The sequence below is a fragment of the Rhinatrema bivittatum genome, chromosome 7, assembly GCF_901001135.1.
Source record: "Rhinatrema bivittatum chromosome 7, aRhiBiv1.1, whole genome shotgun sequence".
NCBI lineage: Eukaryota > Metazoa > Chordata > Amphibia > Gymnophiona > Rhinatrematidae > Rhinatrema > Rhinatrema bivittatum.
This window is the reverse complement of record NC_042621.1, coordinates 100,047,166-100,069,156: the sequence shown is the minus strand read 5'-3', so window position 1 is coordinate 100,069,156 and position 21,991 is coordinate 100,047,166. Positions and strand designations below refer to the sequence as shown.

At 46.1% G+C, this 21,991-nt stretch overlaps 1 protein-coding gene across 1 annotated transcript in view; it reads left to right on the top strand.

Annotated features, from left to right (window-relative positions):
* Positions 1-21,991, top strand: part of BCAR1 (BCAR1 scaffold protein, Cas family member) — a 159,233-nt gene that overhangs the window by 113,792 nt on the left and 23,450 nt on the right. Inside the window, exons 3-5 of the mRNA XM_029608803.1 lie at positions 13,176-13,337; positions 15,498-15,608; positions 17,418-18,644. Of these exons, the coding sequence (XP_029464663.1) occupies positions 13,176-13,337; positions 15,498-15,608; positions 17,418-18,644 (1,500 nt within the window). The remainder of the gene's footprint in view (positions 1-13,175; positions 13,338-15,497; positions 15,609-17,417; positions 18,645-21,991) is intronic.

Below are 21,991 nucleotides of genomic sequence, written 5' to 3'. Positions count from 1 at the left end.
TTCAGCTCCTGGGCTTAGGGAACGGGGAACCCCGGGTCTGGGCAGGTTAGGGAAGTCATGCCCCTCCCCATTGCCTCAGTGAGGAAGGGGGTGCCAGTGACCTGCTGTAAGGAGTCCACCCCCATGTTGTTCTCAGTTTTGTAAAGATTAAGTTCAAGATCCAGGAGGACATTTTGACTGCCCTTCCTTCCTGCCGGGAGCACTGAGAATCCTGCTCCAAGGGATCCCTCCCTTCAGGGATTCAAAGGAAAGAACAAGGACTGAATCAGTAACGAGGCCATACTGATACCAACAAACTGAGTAGAGGCAAAGCCTAACATTTGAAAGGACACCCATGCAGTGCTTCCAAAGCCCTAGGGAGAGAGAGAGAGTTTATCTCCGTGTGCAGAGACTGAAGCACTGTATCTTTGCCAGTTGGAGGGGGTGCCTAAGTGATGCCCTGTCCCCCACCTGGCGAATCTATTTTTCCAGTCCCTGGAGGGTAGAAGTTCCCCTGGCCCTGGCAGCCGATATTCCTGTACAGATAGAAGAAGATATTGTGCAAACAGAACATTATGCTGCTGTGAATCAAGAGCTGTGCCATTTCCATATTTTTGCAATAGTAAAGAAATTATTTTGGACACTGACACAGTGACTCCAGTCGTTTATTTGGTACTGTCAGCAGACATTGGAACAAACACACATTGGTTACCTCAAGGATCAGATAAAGGACACATGGGAGCCACCCTTAGCACTTGGGGCCTTGGGGTCATCTCTTCCCCCCCCCCCCCCCCCCCCCATATTCACTTGACAAAGGATCCAAGCCCTGGAAGGAAGAGTCAGTGTCCAAGCTAGCTTGGGAAAGTTCCTATCCTCACAAGTACAACAAATACCCTCACAAGTACAACAAATACTTTTATGGCCTCATCAGATAGCAATCCGCACCCGGGAATGGGGTTACAGTTTATTTTTTCAAACAGTACAAAGACTAGGGGACATTCAAGGAAGTTATTAGTGATACAATTAAGACAAATAGGAATTTTTATTTTTTACTCAATGCATATTTAAATTCTGAATTTCATTGCCAGAGGATATGGTGAAAGCTGTTAGTGTAGCTGGGTTTAAAAAGGTTTCGAAAAGGTCCAGGAAGAAAACTCCATAAACCATTATTAAGATGGACTTGGGGGAATCTACTTCTTATCCCTGGGATAAACAGCATAGAATTTATTGAACTTTCGGAATCCTGCCAGGTACTCATGACCTGGATTGGTCACTGTTGGAAACAGGATACTGGGCTTCATGGACCTTTGGCCTGACCCAGTCTGGTAAATGTTATGTTCTTACCCTGCCTCTTCTCTCCTCCAGTGTATACACATTCAGGGTTTTCAGTCTTATCTCATGTGGATTTAGATGCAGACCCCTCACCATTTTGGTCACCTTTCTCTGGTTCACTTCCATCCTGTCCATCTCCAGAACTCACTTGAATGAGGCCTCACCTGAATGCAGTACTCCAAGTAAGGCCTCACCAAAGATCTGTACAAGGGCATTATCATCTCCTTTTTCTTGCTGGTGATACCTCTCTCTATGCAATCTAGCATACCTTTGGCTTTATCTACCACCTTATCACATTGCATCACTGCCTTCAGATCAGACGTTACCATCCTGGTCTCTTTTCTTGTCCGCGCACATCAGTTTCTCCTCCCCCTCCCGCATCATATACAGCTTCTTTGGATTTCTGTACCCCAAATGCATGACTGCGCTTCTTGGCAATGAATCCCAGCTGCCAAACCTTGACCATTTCTTCTTAGATTGTATTCTTAATATCTCTACTCCTTCAGGTGTGTCTACTCTGTTGCAAATCTTTGTATGATCCACCCAAAAAGCCCTTTTCTTCTAACCTTTCTGCAATATTGCTCAAAAAGATATTGAACAGAATCGGCCCCAGAGCCAATCCTTGAGGCACTCCACTGAAGACTCTTCTTTTCTCAGAGTAGATTCCATTTACCACTACTCCGTCCTCTGTCTGTTAATCAATTTGTAATCCATTCCACCACCTTGGGGTCCACTCCCAGCCTTTTCATTTTTGTTCATGAGCCTCCTGTGAGGGACTGTATCAAAAGCTTTGCTGGAATCCAGGTAAATTACGCTAAGTACTCATCCATGATCTAATTTTCTAGTCACCTAATCAAAACAGTCAGACTCATTAGACATGACCTCCCTTTGGTAAAACCATGATGCCTTGGATTCAGCAAATCACTATATTGTAGAAAGGTAACTATCCTTTCCTTCAGCAGAGTCTCCATTAATGTTTCCACCATTGACATAAAGCTGACCGGCCTACAATTTCCAGCCTCCTCCCTGAAACAATTTTTGAGACACGGGGCCACAACTGCCCTTCTCCAGTTTTGCGGCACCACTTCTGCCTCCAAGGATCTATGAAACAGATCCTTCAGCAGACCCGCAAGGACATCTTTGAGTTCCCTTAGTATCTTGGGATGCAGCTCATCCAGCCTGATGGCCTTGTCCACTTATAGTTTTGCTAGTTCCACCCAAACACTCTCCCCCTTGTAAACGGGGTGGCATCAGTCTCACCCCCATAGTTACTTTTGCCAACCAGCAACGGTCCTTCTCCAAGTTCTTATTTAGTGAATACTGAGCTGAAGTATTTATTTAATATTTTTGCTATTTCTTCATCTTTCTACACTTCATGTCTTCTTTCAGGCTTACAATATCAAATCTGTCATTTCTCCTTTCTCTCGTATATCTGAAAAATGTTTTGTCTCCTTGCTTGACCTCATTGGTGATCCTCTCTTCCTACTGAGATTTTGCTGTCCTGATTTCTTTCCTTTTCTCTCTCATCTTCCCCAGTATTCTTCCCTCTGTTCTTTTTGAGTTTCTTTGTACTTTTTGAAGGCTGATCTTTTAGCCTTTATTTTTTCAGCCACTTCCTTGGAGAGCCATATTGGTTCCCTATTTCTTTTATTTACTTTTCTTAACATAAAGATTTGTTGCTATTATTTTACTTCCTTTCAGTTTGGTCCATTGTTGGTCCACTGTCGTTCCACGTCACCCATTTTCTCCCAGCCTTCTAGTTCTTTTTCAAGGTACATTCCCATTTTATCAAACTCTGTCATTACTACAATATAAAAATGAAAGTGAAAGTTGCACAGATGGATAGTGAACATGTGCCCATGACCTTCAGAAGTCACACACACACACAAGGTCGCTAGGGCCAGTGCGCAACTCTGTGCACCATCTTGGTGGTGAAGAGTGAAAGCAGCCATGTCTGTGAGTCCTTTTTACAATGTTTTGATTTCACTTTTACAAAGTATGGATTTTTTTCAGATTGAACATAAGATAATGCCATACAGGGTTAGACCAAGGGTCCATCAAGACCAGTATCCTGTTTCCAGCAGTGGCCAATCCAAGTCACAAGAACCTGGCAAGTACCCAAATATTAGATAGATCACAAGCTACTATTGCTTATTAATTACCATAATAGCAGTTTATGGATTTATCCTCTATGAACTTATCCAAACCTTTTTAAAACCCTGTTGCACTAACTGCTGTAACCACATCCTCTGGCAATGAATTCCAGAGCTTAACAATGCTCTGAGGGAAAAAGAATAATTATTGGATCAACATAAAAATTATTTCAAGAAGACGAGGTACATGAGTTCTCAAGACCAAAAGAATTCTTCTTTAGCGCTACAGCCTCTAAAAAGATACATCCTCCAAAGAAAAGTAGGCTCGTTATGACATGACTTTGTGTTATGTATGTGTAGCAACCCCATTCCAGAGATTGTGGCCTAGTAGTTAGGACTGTGCCATCCTAGTAGAGGAATGTACCGTCTTGGCACAGCACCCCCACTGGAGTAATGGTAGTTTCTTGCCTACATATTAGCAAGTGACACTTAAAGTCAGGGTGGCATTTTGTTGTGGCATTCGAAGGAAGAGATCTGTTTGTTTTTTTTTAAATTCTCCTTTTCTCACACAGTATTGGCTCAGTACCTTTGCTGAATGGCTTAGGAACCTCAGAGATCAAATTGCTAACTCTCCCACCAGTGGTAGTAACAGGGGTCTAATTAATTTTTGTGTGCTTTGAGTACATGTGGATTTTTGTTGGGAGGAAGTTTTTTGTCTACCCTTCCTGCAAAGAAGAAAGATTTTCCCCGTGTACTGTAGTTTGGATCCTTCAGACTGTAAGATCCCTGGGCCATCTAAGAGACCGTTAAAGATAAGATACCAACTGGAATCCAAAGCTGGGAGGTGAGAGGAGGAAACTGGGATCCCACACCAGAGAGTTTCAGCCAGAGAAGAGGAAAGAAGAGTTTTGGAGAAGCAAGGCTCAAGCAGAGGACCCCAGATATTCTGCAAGGGAGATAATTAATGAGTAGAAGAACCATTTCTAGTGCAAGCCAGAAAGTCTACATTCCATCCAAGGGGACCCTGGGAAAATACCAAAGAACCTTAGACCCAGATCATTTTGGATTTGATTTATTGCTGTGATTGTGGATGTGAATAGGAGCAAATGTATTCGGTGCCAATTAATTTCCATTCAACAATGTGAACAGTAAACTTTTATTTTTGGAATATCCTACGCATGTGTAAAACCTGTTTCTTGGCACTAGGAAGTTACAAAGACACGTGGGGGGGTCCATATTACTATGCCATGTTAGGTGTTTATCGTGTGATAAACGCCTCTTGTGGCAATAGTGAGCGATATTTTACATATCAATCGTTATTTTTTTTCCAGTCGTGTCATGGAGTATTCTCAGTAAGGCAGCTGGCTGATGCTATTTTACCCCAAGCATGCGGCTGGCCTGGAGTCCAGGGGGTGCTTTAGGCCCCACTAGGCCACCAGGGATGATGAAGGTTACCCCAGAAGGAATCGGGGTCGGGTAATTTGGGGGGAGGGTTTCATGATGCTGTTGGAGGGGTGTTGAAGGCAGGGGGGGGGTCTTTGATGTTAAATGGGACAGAATGGGGACGGGACGGGGACGGGGACGGGACGGGGGGTAACTGTCGCTGCAATAACAGAGGTCTATCCTTCCCCCTCCTTTGTATAATCCATGTGAAGGTTTAGTGGGACTGTGCATGGACTAAGCCCAGGTAAGGAGTGTGTTCCCTGCCTTTATAGCTATACTAGAAAAAGGGCTGCTTCTTCTGTATAAGAAGTATATTCAGAGAGATCTACTGAGTCTCTACTAAAAGAGCATATCAAATAACGAACAGGCCGATTCAGTAAAAGTCACGGGAGAGCGGGCGCGCAATTCAGTATTTAAATGAGGGCCCGCGGTAAAAAGAGGCACTAGGGACACTAGCGCGTCCCTAGCACCTCTTTTTTGACAGGAGCGGCGGCTGTCAGGAGTTTGACAAAATTGAGCGTCCGGTTTTCAACCCGCGGGCAGATTTAACATTTTTTGTTTTTTAATTATTTTTTACTTTGGGACCTCCGACTTAATATCCCCATGATATTAAGTCGGAGGGTGCACAGAAAAGCAGTTTTTCACTGCTTTTCTGAACACTTCCCCGGTGCCGGCAGAAAGTAACGCCTACCTTTGGGTTGGCGCTAATTTCTGAAAGTAAAATGTGCGGCTTGCCTGCACTTTTTACTTAGTGAATCGCGCGGGAATACCTAATAGGGCCATCAACATGCATTTGCATGTTGCGGGCGCTATTAGTTTCAAAGGGGTTGGACGTGTGTTTTCGACCGCTATTACCCCTTACTGAATAAGGGGTAAAGCTAGTGCGTCGAAAACGCGCGTCCAAATGCCGGTTAACAGTGTGCTCCACCGGAGTGCACTGTACTGTATCGGCCTGCTAGTGGGTAGAGAAAAGAATAGGTTTAATTAGATTCTAGCTCTCCCATGTCAGAGACTCTAATGGTGGAGTCCCCAGAGTATAAAACCCCAGGGCCACTATTTTAGGATGTGGATTTTGAGTTGCCCTTTCCAGAAGCAGCATGCTACCATGCTTGCTCCTCTGTTTGTTTGTTTTTTGGGGAAAGGACCTTTGGCTTTCTTGGAAAGAAACTTGGCTATAGAATAGAAGATAAGGTAACTTTTGCCCTCTTGTGACAGAGTGTACCGGCAACTCCCTCATTCAACCTCAAGGACTCGGTTCAGGTTTCTAACCCCCAGTCCTCCTGAAGGCAGAATGCTGTAAGGAATTCTGGGTAAAGAGAGGTTCCCTTCACCCTGCCTTAAGAGCCCAGGCCTAGAAAGCTTGAGGAGGCCTCAGGGAGCTGGTGGGACCTCCTGGTATATCCGTATGGAGTATGTTTACTTGACAGTTGTGCCTGACGCAGGGAAAGCCACTGTCTTGTTTCTGCAAGTGTGATGCACTGTACATAAATACTGGCATCAGAAGTGGATTAGTCAAGTCTCGTCGTGTTCTGGGTTTATTCTCGAGGCTGCAGCAGGCCCAAACGCTCTACACCCTCTTAGACAATCACACTTTTAAGAAGTTATATCCACCCTTCTTTCCTCATTTTGAGTTATTTTTGAAAACTGGTTTTATTTTTTTACCATTCATCTGAGTTCCCTTTGAGACCCAAGAACTCAGAGAACGTCATCCTAAGAGAGAGTTCTCATTTGAAGAGACTCAGTAATCTTCCAGAGGTTACTGAAAGAACGAGTCCTCATTTATTCCTTGGAGGAGGAGAATTTGGACTTCAAAGAAGATCAGTGGCACCCACCCGGTGTTAAACTATCACCGGGATAGTGAAGATAGGCATAGAGAGGCACCCTTCATGTATCTAAATTGGATTAGAAAAGCCTGAATGCTGAAATTTGGAGGGAGCTCTAATTATTACCTTTACAAGTTGGCAAAGATCAGGACAGTAATACAAACCAGTGAAACACCAGAAAAGATGCATTAAGAGTTACAAAGTCACGGCTTTATTGAAGAGAGTTAAATATGTAAAAGGGTTGGATTGCGTGAGGAGCTGTAAATAGTCATTTACATCATTATTTCATCATCGATTGACAGTAAGGTTCAGTTGGAAACCTCAATCAGCTTCCAGCGTGATTATTACTTCTGTATTCAAAGACTGTCTTAACAGCGCTCGGGGCCTTGGAGAGAAGTATCTCCCCTCATACCTCAGACAGGGAATCTTGGAACTCAGAAAGGGACTTAGGGACTGTATGGGAAGTTTGAGTATCTTAAGTCCGTTGACATTAACGGTGACCCTGGAGCTCCATAGAGAGGTTATTGGCCTAGATGTTACATATGTATTTCTTTATGCAGTACTGTGACAGGACACAGCTTATGCCCTATCCCTGGATTGCTGCTAAATTTCTGGAAACACAGCACACAGACAGAGGCAGTTGCAGTAGAACACTACTACTTATTTCTATAGCACTATCAGCACTAAACAAATGCACATAAGTGACAGCCCTTGTTTTTATTCCTTGCATAAGTCTGTGCTTCATGGATACAATAGCAGGCTATTCCTCGAGGCAATAGGGCAATGAAAGCATGTGTTACCTTCAAGCTGGCCCAAACTGTAGGGCCACCCAAAATCCCCTTCTGAGCTGTACCTTAGCATAACTGTTATGCTCCTAGCAAAAGGCTCCCCAGTTATTACTTCTTAAGCTGGAATGGCAGTACTTAGCCAAGCACGGTCTCCCTGTGACTGGCCCCCTGCTTCCACTCTTTAGCTTCCCTCTCAGTCTTCTGCCCGCCCTGTCCCCAAGCAGTTTTCCCCCCAATTCCTCTGTCTATAAGAGCTGAGCTGATGCCCCTTGGAACACTCAGGCAGAGAACAATGAATCTGATTGGTCCATAGAGGCTGTGATGTCACAAATCAGATCATTCTCGCACAAACAGCATGAAGCAATCAAGTGAGTGTGTGTGTGTATGTGTGTGTGTGTATGTGTGTGCATAGTGTAATGTGTGACTCTTGCAAACATGGCTGCTCCGAGGCTGAACCCTCGGAGCAGCCATGTTTGCAAGAGTAAACTGTAGGGAATGCAAGAGGAACTGTAGGGAATGTCTTAAAAATGTTAAAAATATACGATCAGTGTTTCTTCATTAGATCTTTGGGCTCTCTGTTCTACTTGTAGTTCCTTATTGATGTACATTTGTGTTTTCTATCTTAATGAAAACTCAACAGTAACAAAATCTGAAAGAAATGTTAAGCATAATGTCCGAAGAAGTTGGCCCAAGGTTTAGGCCACTGTAATGTGTTGTGTGGCACAGAAAACTCATGTTCAAGCCTACAGCCCAACGGGGCCACTGGGGGTTGGAAATTAACTTGAGCTCAATCCTAGGGAGTGAGGGTCATGGCTGCTGTAATGGTGGAGTCTTCTGCCAGCCGAAGCAACAGCACTGAATGTAAGCCTCAGAGCAGCCTTCCTTCATGGCCGGTGAGGGTATGTGTATTGCCTGAGCCTGCTATCCAGTATGCACATACAAATAAAAATGTTTTAAAAGTGAATCACACATTGATTTCATTGATGCTGGATGAGAATTTCTGCTTCTCCAAAGTGCATATTGTCTTTTAGACTCCACAGTGAATCTCATGACATGAACAGCAGCTAACCAGGCCTGGATTTCTGCATAGGCGTAGCAGGCTTGTGCCTATGGCAGCAAAATTCTAGGGGCATCAACGTTCAGAGGATCACAAAGTGTTGCACTGGATCCAGACTGCAGCACCCCACCACCTGCCCCATTAGGCCCTACAGTTAGGTGCCCAGCTAAGAGAAACAGAATTTTGCAGCCTTGGCAGTCCACATGTGCCGAGGTTCTTGACATTATCAGGCTATCTTCTACTGCTTCTGCAGATTTTACAGCAGGTGAGACCAGGGCTTAGACATACCATGGGCTCCTACCCTGGGCCTTTCCTAGGAAGGAGGGGGTGGCAGTTTAAACAGTCTAAATCGATTCCTGTGCCTAAGTTTACTGGTGATCTTTGACTCCCACTGGTAATGTCTAAAGATGACCTTCCCAGGGATAGACTGCCCAAACCTCCCAGATCTCTCCAGAGATTCTTGTGCTATCTTAAGCTGCCTCTGATTCTTTACTTCTGTCTCCTGGAGCTGCAGTATCTGCGAGGAGCTGAAGTGAAGAGCCTTCTCTGCTCTGTGCTTCCTCTCCCCCCACAGGGGCAGAAGGGGAGGGGCTGAAGCAGGCAGGGTGGCTGCAGTTTAGGGCTCCTGGCAGGATTCTGTACTGCCTGCAGGGAGGTGGAGGGTGGGAGGGGAATAAGCTTACCAGTGACCAGACAGGCAGGTAAATATTGAGTAGCAGGGAATTGGGGGGGGGGGGGGGGAGCAGGAGAGTATGAGATGGGGAGGGGATGCAGTATGAATGCTGGAAGGGAAGGTGGAAAGGTAACTGATGGAGAAGGGGAAGAGAGGAGTGGTGGGTGCTGAATTAGGAGGTGAGAGGAGGGTGGGGATAGGTGATGGAAGAGGAAATGAGGGGGCAAGAGGCTGGAGGAGGGAGTATGGGGGTGCATGCTGGAGAAGGAAAGTGAGAGGAAGGTGCAAGGGTAGCTCAGTTGGAAGGGCAAAAGCTAGAGGAGAGAGAGAAAGGAAGGAAGGAGGAGTGTTGAAAGCTGGTGGGGGGGGGGGGGCATGAAGAAGAGGGAAAGCTGAAGGCGTGGGGTCGAGGCCGTTCTCCCCATCTTCCTGAAGTCAGCACTTGGGGCTGTCTGTAGTCACCGTCTCTTTCTCTTATGATCAATGTCTTTCTGCCTCCAGGGCAGTAAACATTGTAACTGGAATCTAAAAAGACAGCATATGAGTAATTACTGCTATTAAATGCTGGGAAATGACAATATCCCTGCTCCTCGGTGTTTGTGTGTGGCGTACATGGTGGATATTGTACGCTATAGCACAAGCAGAAACACGCACGCACATTCACACGCTCACTCCTAAGTGCACTACTCTGCTCTTTGGCTCTCGAGAGAATGGAAACCTCTCGGCTAAAGTTACCCAGATGAAGATATTTTGGGTGCATTTGCCACTTAATCTGCCTTTTGCATACTGACGAGAAATCTAGCATGCTGAAATGGGTGCCGACAGCCCCTCTCCCCAGTGACTGTCCAAGCGGGTGAATAAGGCGCCAGCAGAAGCCAGGAAGAGGCACAATCAGCAGAGAAAGGGAGGTGGTATTGCCCCCGTATAGGTCCCTGGTGAGACCTCACTTGGAATACTTTATACAATCCTGGAGGATATAAACAGGATGGAGTAGGTCAGAGGGTGGCTACTAAAATGGTCAGTGGTCTTTGTTCTAAAGCACATGGGGATAGTCTTAAAGATCTAAACAAGTACACCCTAGAGCAGGGGTGGGCAATTCCAGTCCTTGAGGGCCACAAACCTGTCGAGGTTTTAGGATATCCCTAATGAATATGCATGACATAGATTTGCATACAACTGAGGCAGAGTGCATGCAAATCTCTCTCATGCATATTCATTAGGGATATCCTGAAAACCAGACTGGTTTGTGGCCTTCGAGGACCAGAATTGCCCACCCCTGCCCTAGAGGAAAGGCAGGATAGGGGAGATATGATAAAGACATTTAAATACCTCCAAGGAGGCTCTAGAATGAGGGGTCATGGGGTGAGGCTGAAAGGGGGTAGACTCAGGAGTAACCAAAAGAAATATTTCTCTACAGAGAAGGGCGGTAGATGTATGGAGCAGTCTCGCCTTGGTGGTAGAGAAAGAGAGTGTCTGAATTCAGGAAAGGATGGGATAAACACAGGATTTCTGAGGGAGTCATAGGGATTGTAAAGCTGGTATAGCTTGGCAGACTAGATAAAGCCGTATGATCTTTTTCTGCCAGCGGGTTTCTGTTTTTCTATAAAAAGTGTTATCTAAAACCCCTCCTCCTGAACCCCCAACAGTGGCCCCCTAATACGCAGTGCGATAAAGCAGATAGCTCCCGGCACAGTAGCATTAATCTAGTCACTTTACTCCGGGCGAAAATGTACGGTAATTTATAAATTTATATTTATGCATTTCACTAGCAAAACTAGGACAAAGCGGGTTACACATTAATACACAAATAGCCTGAGAACTGGAAAGTAATTGGAGGCCTTGTGATGGTGGAACCCGGATAACCGTTCCAGAGGCCATATCTCACACTTCTATTAAGACGGACACGGCTCTTGGTCCATTAGGTTTACTCTCCAGGGATTCCTGCGTGGGGAAGGGGGGAGTATCCTTTCAAAACCCTCACATTGCTCCTGTTTCCCTCTTTTTAAGCATTTGCGCACAGCACCAAGTGTGAAGTCATCATTCAGTTAAAAGACATGAGAAGGTATTTCATGGCTTCCAACATTTCTCTTTTACTGTTAGTGTGCAGATGATGATGAGGAAAAGTCTTTACAGCTGTGACGACCTTCATTTGCATACAATGGGGGCAGTGCATGCAAATCTTTCTCATGCATATTCATTGTGGATATCCTAAAAAACCTGGCCTGTCTGTGGCACTCAAGGACCGGAGTTCGGCCATCACTGGGCTAGAGGATTGAAATGGGGCAACCTGTGCTAATCTTTTTGCTCGGTGGGGTAACCTGCATGGAGCGGCAGTTACTACCTTAAACAACTTGCCGGGCACACAGAATTGACCATTTGGGTCCTTATTTGCTATCATTGATTAGGTGACTACGTTGCTGTGATTATGAGAGCTTGAAGAGTGGGTAATTAACTTAGCAGCTAAATACAAAAAAAAAATACAGACTTATACATTTTGGGCACAGAAATTCAAGGAAGAGTTACGTCATAAGGGGTGAAACCCTGATGTCCTGAGGCAGGAAAGAGAGTTTGGGCTGATTACGTAGGAAAGGAAACAGAACGACAAGCGGCGGCAAGCGTGGGAGGGGGTTACAAGGGGTGCAAATTAGCTCGAGTACTTTTTCTTAGGGAATTTTCAAAGGCAAAGTTTTCCTCTGGCTGAGAGCCACGCCACTGACTTTCCGCTGGTTTTGAAAGCTGCCCTCCTAAGGAAGTAATTCTGTAACCGTCCGCACTGATTCAAAATCAGCGACTCGCGGACCTTCCACCGGTATTCTTCCCATTGAAAATGATCCCAGAAAACTAGCCACCCCCCTCCCAGTTGCACCCCGCGCGGGTAGATCTTACGAGAAAAGACGCGTGCATGCTTTTGAAAGTGCGCACAGCGCTGCGGAAGTGCCCTGCCCCTCTCTCTCTGTGTGGGTAAACCTCCACGCCTGGAGGTGCTGCGTGCACGCTCTTACCCGCCTGCAGGGTGGGTCGTTTTCCACTTTACTCCCAAAAAGGGCTCTGCAGGTTACCCTCCCTGGGTAACACAATGCTGGCTCTGCATTGGGGGTCACCACCCAGGGAAAAGGCTGCGGAATCAGTGTCAGCAATGGGTTGGAATCCTCAGCTCAGTGTGCGGTGGCGGTGGTTAAAAAAAGAAAAAAAAAAAAAAGCCAAAAGAATGTTAGGAATGATCCGAAAAGGAATGGAGAATAAAACAGAAAATATCTTATTGCCTCGATATTGAGCCATACATAGGGTGATTGCACCTTGAGTATCATGTGCATTTGCAATGCTGGTCGCTCCCATCTCGGAAAAGACATAGGAAAGGTGCAGAGAAGGGCGACGAGAATGATAAAGGGCATGGAACGGCTCCCTCGTGAAGGGAAGCGGCTACACGGGTCCTCAGCTTGGAGGGGGAGATGATAAAGGTTTGCAAAATCACGAGTGGGGTGAACAGGTCAATCGGGAACGGTTATTTACCCCCTTCAGACGGTACTAAGATGAGGGGACTCTCTGAAGCTAACAGGGAGCAGATCTAAAACGAATAAGCATTTTGTCACTCTCCGCACAGGTAAGCTGTGGAGTTGGATGCCAGGGGATGTGAACATGGCCAGTGGTGTCTAACTGGGGTTTATAAAAGGTTTGGACAGGCTTTTGGAGGACAGGCCTATTAACAAAACCATCCAGATAGGCTTCGGAAACGCAATCTCCTGCCGCCAGAAGCTGGAAGTGAACCCCAGGGCATGAATTGCCCCAGATTGGCCGCTGGATGCTGGGCTCGAGGGAGCACTGGTCTGTCCCAGAATGGCATTTTTAATGTTCTTTTGGGGGAAAGTGCTGCCCTCTCTGCTGGTTGATACTGATTTGAATTGAGTGTTACTGGCTCGCTGGTATATATGGTTTTGTAAAAATGATTGCTCTCAACAAATGACTCTTTTTTTTGTTGTTTTGTGATAGGTGAAGGTCCCTACCAGGGTGGGGCAGGTGTACGTTTACGATTCCTCTAAGCCGGAGCAGGATGAGTATGACATTCCCAGGCATCTCCTTTCCATGGGATCTCAGGAAATCTACGATGTACCTCCTAATCGAGGAGCACCAGGGAACCAGTACAGTCAGGAGGTTGGTGCAGTGTGTGTTTGGGGGGGGTTCATAATTTTAATTATATTTTCAAATTAAAGTAAAACATACCAGCCTAACGTCAGCCTGAAGAGGGGTGTTTTCAAAGCCACGTGTGCCTTACCTGCAGAGATGGGCTTTCGGGGAATTTACCTGCCCGGCCTGTGGGTGAACGCATGCAGGCAAGGCCCTCTCTTACCTGCCGCGAAGAGGCATCCTGGGAGGGGGGGTGGAGTTCGGAAGGGTTCGCCCTTCTGCACTTACCTTAGGGGAGGGTTAATGTTCGGCAGCTCACATATGGCTAAAGTCTGCAGGTAGAAAAGCACCCGTGAACGTTAGCCCAGATATGCACAGAAATCCATTTTGAACGCTCCCAGGCTGTGGCGCTGCGTCAGTGCGCGCTCTTAGGTGCAGGAAAGTTACGCCCGCTTTGAAAATTGAAAGTGTGCAGGAGAGGAGGAGGAGCAGGATGGAGCTGCACACACGCAGGGCTGGCTTTGGGGTAGAGCGAGCGGGGTGCGGCCGAGGAGGGTCCCTTAGGCAGCTGCACCTCGAGCCACGTAGCCGTGGCCCCCCGGCAGCAGGAGCCCCGTGCCGCCGCCGCCGTCGTTCCCCCCCTCAGTCACTGCTGGCCCTGCCAGCACGTTCAGAGGGTCCAAGCCCCCCTCGTATGCTGAACTCGCCATGCACAAAGATGGGCGTACAGGAAGGGCTGGCAGTGCCGGAGAGGGGCGGTCACCGCAGCTCTGCCACTAAATATAGGTATTTTGCCTGGGGAGGAGGCAAGGAGAATTTAGGGGGATGGGAAGATGCAGTGACAACAATGGGAGGCGGCGAGAGAGAGAGAGAGAGATGCTGGGGCGGGGCGGGGGGGGGGGGGAAAGGAAAGGCAGGAGGCAAATGCTGGGGAGGGGGTGGTTAAAAGTCTGAGGAGTTGATTGGGGTGAGGCAAGGGGGAGGGGATGTTTGAGGAAGGGGGGATGAGAGGGAGGGGGGGGGATGAGAGGGAGGAGAGAGGGCATGCGAGAGAGCTTGCACGCCCTCCACCCCTAAATCCACACAAGGGGCTGGGGAGGGGGAGGGGGTGGTGCCATCAGCAAGGTTCACCCAAAGCAACATTTACCCTAGAGCCGGCCCTGCACCCGCAGCCCACCGGATGATTCTCTCGCAAGCCGACCTGTGCGCATAAACTGGGCATCGTGCACATAAATCCTCGTGAAAATTGTCCCTTGAGTTTTCCAAAGCACAAGGGTCATTTTTTTTCTCACAGGAACTACCCACGCATGTTGGCAGGTATAAAGGTGCGGGTGGGTGGATTTTCTGGCCCAGTTTTTAAAGGGAAAGCCCGTATGAGGTGCACGGGTAGAAAGTAGCTGCACACTGTGCACCAACATGGGGCGTTTTCGAATGACCCCCTTTCCCAGTTCATGACCCTAATACACTGGGCAATGCTCCTTAGCCAACAGGACAGTTACAGAGCAGACAAATCAGGCATGAATGCCATTACGTACCATAGACCGATGTAATTCCTTGTTTTATAAAGTGCTGGGTGCTAATCGGTCCAAGCAAATGTTATTCTGTATTATTTCCCTTAAGGAACTGTACATAAAACAGTCCAAAAATGATACAGCGCCGGCCCCGTTACCTGGCTTGCATGGGGAATGGTCCATGCCAGTAAATCAAATAAATGCGCCTTTATTTCTTTGTACCTTGGTTCTTTTCCTGCTTTCCGGGATTATTGATTCTTTCTCCTTTGACCGGTCAGGGGGGTTACTGTACTCATTTTTTACCTTGACCACATCCATCTTTTATTTCAGAAAATTGTTAAAAAAAATTGATAAAAGCCCTATGGGCAGTAGGCAAGTCTCAGGTGCTGCAGCCCTTGGTTGAAAGGCAATGTGATGGTCATGATCCATTTCCCCTCTCCCCCCGTGGGAATGAGATCTGCTTCTGTCCCTCGCTGGAGAAAACAAAAATGGGGTTTCCGAGCTCACCTCACACTTGCTGTACTTCACAAGCCCTTGTGATATCATGCCTGAGTCACAAGCTGTAGTGAGTGACGGCACCCCTTTTATCTCTGAGGCATTTCATGCTGGATTGTGACTGGAAACGTTACGGCAGCGCTGCGAGTGATGTAACCCTTCTGTGGTTGTTGCCTTTCAGGTATATAATACACCTCCTATGGCGGCGAAGGCTTCAGGCATCCGAGAGCAAGCGCAGGAGATCTATGATGTGCCTCCTAGTGTGGAGAAAAGCCTTCAGCCTCACCTGATGGTCAGTACAGATAGGTCTAGTCTTAGGCTATCCTCAGGATGGCAGCAGGGATGGTTTCCGCTAATAACAAAGCATCTGTTACGGGCAAGGTTTGTATGGGTGTGTGCAGCATTACAACCTGACGGTGCAGAGATATCCCGCACCGTCCAGAGACATTCATACTTTGCCATAATCATTCTCCTATAGTAGAGCTTCACAGATGCCTGCTTTCTGCCATTTGCAGAACTGAACCTTTCTGACTTTACTTCCAATCCTCTTGTGGCAGACGTGTGAGGCGATACGGGATGTTCCAGGCATAAGAACATGGATTTTTTCTAGCTACTCCTTTTTTTTTTTTTTCAGTTCTGGTTACAGAATTCCTCTGAAAGGTGTGTGTGTCTGTCTGTGGTTGAGGGGCTGGACAGAAGGGCTGTGCTGTTCACCCTTGCATGCTCGGCAGTTTAATTGCCCAATGATTCCATACGCCAACGAGTTGCTCTGCTTCACGGTCCCTGCCAACTGCACCTATGACGCGGCTCTGCCTGTCTGATGGCTTTTAGGCTCTTCAGCTTACTGTTGTATCTGTGCTGTCCTCCTCTGTAATATTCTTCTCTGTACCAAATGCTTAAACTGGCCACTGATCCCCTAGATCTCAGAAAGCAGGTAGGGCTAAAACTTGGGATTAGAAAAATCCAGGAAAGGCTGTGTGTCGCCGGAAGTAGTGGTGGCTTGTTAGAGGATATTATTCTATCTAAGGGGCCTACCTACTAAATTGTGTTAATGTGATAACGAGCATTACTTGCTTATTTTGGTGTCTAATGTGTGCTAAAAATGCATGACTCCCCGCCCCTTATTGCAAAGCATGTTAATGAGCTGTGTTGCATGCAGATGCATGCAAAGCAGCTCATGTATATTCAGTTGGCTTAAAATTAATCATGTTAAGCCATGTGATTCACAGTAACCCCCAAAAGTTAACTGCACCTGAAGAGGTAATAAATAGTTAACTTTTTTTAAGCAGATCCACAGGCTAATATGTTTACTGATGTCTCAACCCTGCACCCCTCCCCCTCACCTGAGATCTTAAAAGCCCGTCCTCTGCCGCTGGACACACAGGCCCTCCCCAGCAGGATAACAATTCTTTTCCCACCCAGACGTATCAAAGGACATCCAAACTAGCCCCAACTCACTCTTTCGTCCTGCTTTAGCACATGGTTTTAATGCATTATAGTAAATAGGCTCCTGCGACTACAGTACCCTACTGCCGAGAGTGCTGCTTTACAGATGGAATTTTCTACCTGTATGCCGTGTGGCATGAGAGATTCCAGGGGATGTTTTACAGGGGTAGGGACGTTGATCTCAGGATGCTGGCCAGACTCTAACATAGGCTATGCATGCTGGCCTGCCAAAACTCGTCCTATAGAAACAAGCTGTAAGGCTCTGAAAAGACGTTGCTGCTTTGTGTGCTACTGTTTATGTATCCTTTTTTAAGCACTATACAAATGCACCCCAAAAAAAAAAAAAATAAAGCTGTTGCTGCCCGTCCGTCTTATTTGTTTATGAGGAGTGCAAGAAAATCCTGTTTGCAGTAAGAGTCGTGAATAGTAAGACACACCCTTAGCATTGTTAAAACACCTGCAAATTTTGAATTTCTGGGCGCATTCTGATAAATATATATTTGAATTTTAAGCAGCACTGCAGGGAAAGGGAAGTATCACGGTCTACATTGTAATTGTTCGACTGTATACACCACTGTATGAGGTTTAGAGACAGGGTGGGGGCACGTCTGCCAAACAATACTAATAGTATTAATACCTCTGTCTATTTCTGCAGATTTATGACATTCCTCCATCTGTAAGTAAAGATGTTCCAGACGGCCCCCTCAGAGATGAAACCTACGATATCCCACCAGCTTTTGCAAAGCAGAAAACATTTGACTCTGTCAATCCCGCTCCTCAGATTCCATCTCAGCATTGCCCGGCACAGGAGCCCTACATTCCAGAGGATATCTACGACATGCCCCCGCCTGCTGGGAAAGGGCCAGACATGTCCTCCTCGCAAGAAATCTATGATGTCCCTCCAAGTGTAAAAAAAAATGGGGGCTCGGCTTTCTTGCAGGATGTGTATGACTTCCCCAGGGAGTTCCATGGCGGGAAAGTGCCCTTTGAAAGTGAGGGTGATTATGTCTACGATGTCCCTCCCCAGCAGGATAGGGAAGTGAAAATGATGGATGAACTCTCTGGTAACTTTAAGAGACTCTCTGCATCCAGTACAGGCAGTACCAGAAGCAACGTTTCCACCTCTTCCCTGGATGCCGTCCCCGTGAAGGAATCATCAACAGTTCTCCTGAAGCCCCCTGGGAAGGAGTTGAGCTTAGACCTAGATGCGGCTATGGAGGTGCTGGCAAAGCTGCAGCAGAACGTGTTGGGCTCCATCTCCTACCTCATGTCCTTCATCACCGGCTCCTGGAGAACCCATGAACAGATGGAGGCCAACGTTCAGAGCCTCCGGTCTGCAGTGGAGAGTGTGAAGAAGGCCATGAAGGACTTGCTAGAGTTTGTGCATGGGGCCGTGACCAATGCATCCCAGGCATCTGATCGCACTCTGCACACCAAGCTCAGCAAGCAGCTTCAGAAGATGGAAGACGTCTACCAGGTCCTGCTGAAACACAGCCAAGCAATAGACAACTGCAGCTGGGATGTGAATGTTCTGGTGACCAACAAGCCAAACTCTACAGATGACCTGGACCGCTTTGTCATGTACTCCAGAGGAATACCAGATGACACCAAACAGCTGGCATCTTTCCTCCATGGGAATGCCTCCTTACTGTTTAAAAGGACAAAGCCAAAATCTTTGCTGGTTGACTCTCAACCTGGACTGGAGAATGCTAGCCAGCTGGCCAACAACAATAATAACCTGTCTGTCCACCAACCAGAGAAAACCAACATCCAGTCCAGGCCTTTGCCATCCCCACCTAAGCTCCTGGCAGAGGAGTCGCCTGACGGGCAGTATGAGAATGAGAGTGGCTGGATGGAAGACTATGACTACGTTCATTTGCAGGTTAGTGCAAGGGAAAGGGGTTGAAGAAACAGTTGGACCTAGATAGCAGTTTAGAGAGTGCTGGGGATGAGCTGGCTTTCGTGATGCACATGGGTACAAATGACTTAGGAAGATGCCCTCAGTAAAGTATTATAATGTATTCTTGAAATTCTACCCCTTCATATAATTTTGATCACCATAGAACATAGACTAGTGACATCTTTTCTATTAAGCCAACAGGGGAGCATCTGTAATTTACATAAAAGCTTTGGTAAAAGTGACATTTTAAATAAGGCCCATCTATCAAAAAGAAAGTGGTAATGCTGGCCACATAGTTTATCTTGAATATCATCTATGGTCTTACTAATATTCAAAGCCATAATCGAGTATGATCATGTGGTATAGATGCGCCTAGATTAGTAAATTGATGAAAAGACCATTGCAAAGGAAACATGCTGTGTGTCTGTTGCCCTGAAAGGGGGCGGGGGGGTGAGAATATGGGAAAGTGTTGTGGATGGTGTAGGAAGTGTGTGTGGATGGGGGTGGGGTGTGTGAGGCTGGGTGAGGGTTTTGGGGCTGTGAGTGTGGGCAGGGGGTGCGGGTATGCAGGTGAAGGGGTGGGAGCGTGCGCGGATGATGGGGTATAGCTTTAGCCCTTTACTTTCAATAAAATGGCTTGTTCCTTTCAAATTCAATGTATCAATAACAAGAGCACAGACAATTTGGATCCAGTACAAGTCAGATACAAAGAGAATGTAATAACTTTAAGCTTCAAAAATGGCATTTTATTTTTCTGCCTCAACATCAAAACTGTCTGACCCATAAAAACATCCTAGCAGCGTTAAAACCACCCAGTTATCTCCTTTAAGCTGGCACAGCTGGCCCTGTCCCATAGAGTTTCGGATCTTCCTCGTCATCCTAGTCAAGCATAGTCTGAGAGGATGCCGTCCCATAACTGAATTCTGCTTACTGGGCCCACTGGATGGTTGATGCACACGTTAGTAGCTATGTAGGTTTTCCACTTTCCGAGGCCTTAGGCATGACTGCTCTAGGAATTTATGTATTTATTTCATTTGAGTGCTTTTAGCTCACTTTTCTAAGAAAACTTCCATCCAAAACAGTGTACAATACAAAATTTCAAAGCAGAAAACAAAACGCGCAATTATTAAATCAACCAACAAATACATTACACAAAAATAATAAATTATATAAATCATATTTACCAGTCAAATACAATGGATGATCTGTCAGACACTGTACGTGAAATTGTAATCTGCCAAGATTTTCAGATTGGCGGAATAGAAATCGGATAAATACGGTAAATAAATATCTAACTATGTTTAGAATCCTATTAGCAGCGATAACTCAACTAAACCCCAGAAGCCCCCTAAAGAAACCAGGAAGTCCATAATCGGTGCCATTTGCCCAGCTAAGTTTGGACTTAGCAGGAGAAATTGCAGGATTTGAAAACCCTGCTGCGCTGACCGGCCCCAAGACAGCTGGATAAATGTTTATCCAGCTAAATAGTTATCCGGCTACCTCAGTGACAGGTGGGGGCGTTCCAGAGTGGATCCAGCTATTCAGCTAAGTTAGCTGAATTAATGCCAAATTTCAGCGTTATCTGGCCAACGTAGCCAGGTAATGTTAGGACTGCCAAGGATGTATCCTAAAGTTAGCCGGATAAACTTAGTCAACTAACTTTGACTTAACCAGGCATATTGAGTGATGCAAGCGCCCACTGAATAACCCAGCAAAATTAGCCGGATAAGTTTATCTGGTAGATTTTGCTAGCTGGTCAGTATCTGAATATGGACCTCCAGGTTTTTAACAGCTGATGAAATGATAGCAGGTTATGCTCGCTTCCGGCTTGTAAAGGAATGGCGTTCCGTAAGCCTGCTAATGTTCTGGTGAGTTTTCAGTTTTACTGCAGATAAAGACAGAATCTGAAGTCTAGCCTCATTGCCCGGGTTCAGTGACCCTGAAGGGCTATAACACTGCAGTCCATGTATAAGATAAAAAGGATCAAACCCACAGGGAAGGTAATTTTCAGAGAGACTTCTGCAGGTAAAGCAGTGCTTTTTCCCGAAAAACTGGCCCTTGAGAAAATTGCGAGATTGATATTCTTCAGCAGGAGTAGGAGGATTGTTGGAAAATGTCAGCTTTGCCAAGAGTTCAGAGATAGTCTTCCCTGGTTAGCTAACTGGCTCCAGCTCCCATCTAGCTCTACTACGACATTGTCTGCGTTCAGATAGATCTGTGCAGAGACCAAGCTGCTGTCCTGCTTCACAAAACCAGAGATCAAGCCACAGGTCTTCACAAAGTTTGGGTTCAAACAGCAAAAGATCAAGTTGCTCTCTCACCCATCTCCAAAATACAACTCACAGGATTCCCTGCAAAACTACCAGGGCTCTCTTAACTTATCCCACCGGTGGGATACATCAGGTAGGGGGTAGGACTTCTAGGTAGGGTAGGTTTTCTAGCTTTTGGGAAAGTTAAGTCACCAAGTAAAGAAATCCCTCACATGGGGCTCTCAATTTAGCTGCTACAAAATTAACGAGATCATGCCCCTATTTGGCTTTGTGGATAATCAAATATATTCAGGCAACTGTGTACTTACCAAGTCTTTATCTCTGTCTGCTGATGGCATGAGATATTTGTAGATCTGCATAAAACTCATGATCATTTAAATCAAACTTCCCTTTTGTGTCCAGAAATTGTTTAAGACCTTTCCCTTGTAAAAGAAGCTGATCAAACCTAACTAGGTCTTAAGTTTTCTAGACACCCCGTGGACGTCCCAGGAAGGAGTATGGATTATCACTGTTGGCATTAATGGTGACAAACTTTCAGCGAACACTCCAGAATAAATATGTTGATCCCAGATTTGTAGAGTAAAATTTACCATTAGATCCTGGGCAGCCATACGGCACCTCCCAGGTTTCAGATTCTGCCCTTCAGTACCACTTACCAAGCAAAGTGATCATGTTGTATGTGTGGTACTGCCAGTCCCCCTCTTGTTTTTTTCCATAAATAATATTGCCTTGGAGATTCTTGGAGCCCTACAGTTCCCAATAAAACCTGAACATTTATATTTTGCAGACTTTTAATTAATCTTCTCAGAACGAATATTGAAAAGGCCTGAAAAAAAAAAATAGCCCAGTCGTGATATTACTGACATTTTTTAAAGTAATGGTTCTTTCTGGCCTTGAAATACTAGTCCAGCATTCCAGCTCATGGCTTCCCAAACCTGTCCTGAGGACTCCTCAGCTCGTCAGGTTTTTCGGCTTTTCATAATGAATATGCATGAGATAAATTAGCAGATCTTCATAGAGGTTACAAAACTGGCACTACGATTTTTCCAACAGATATTT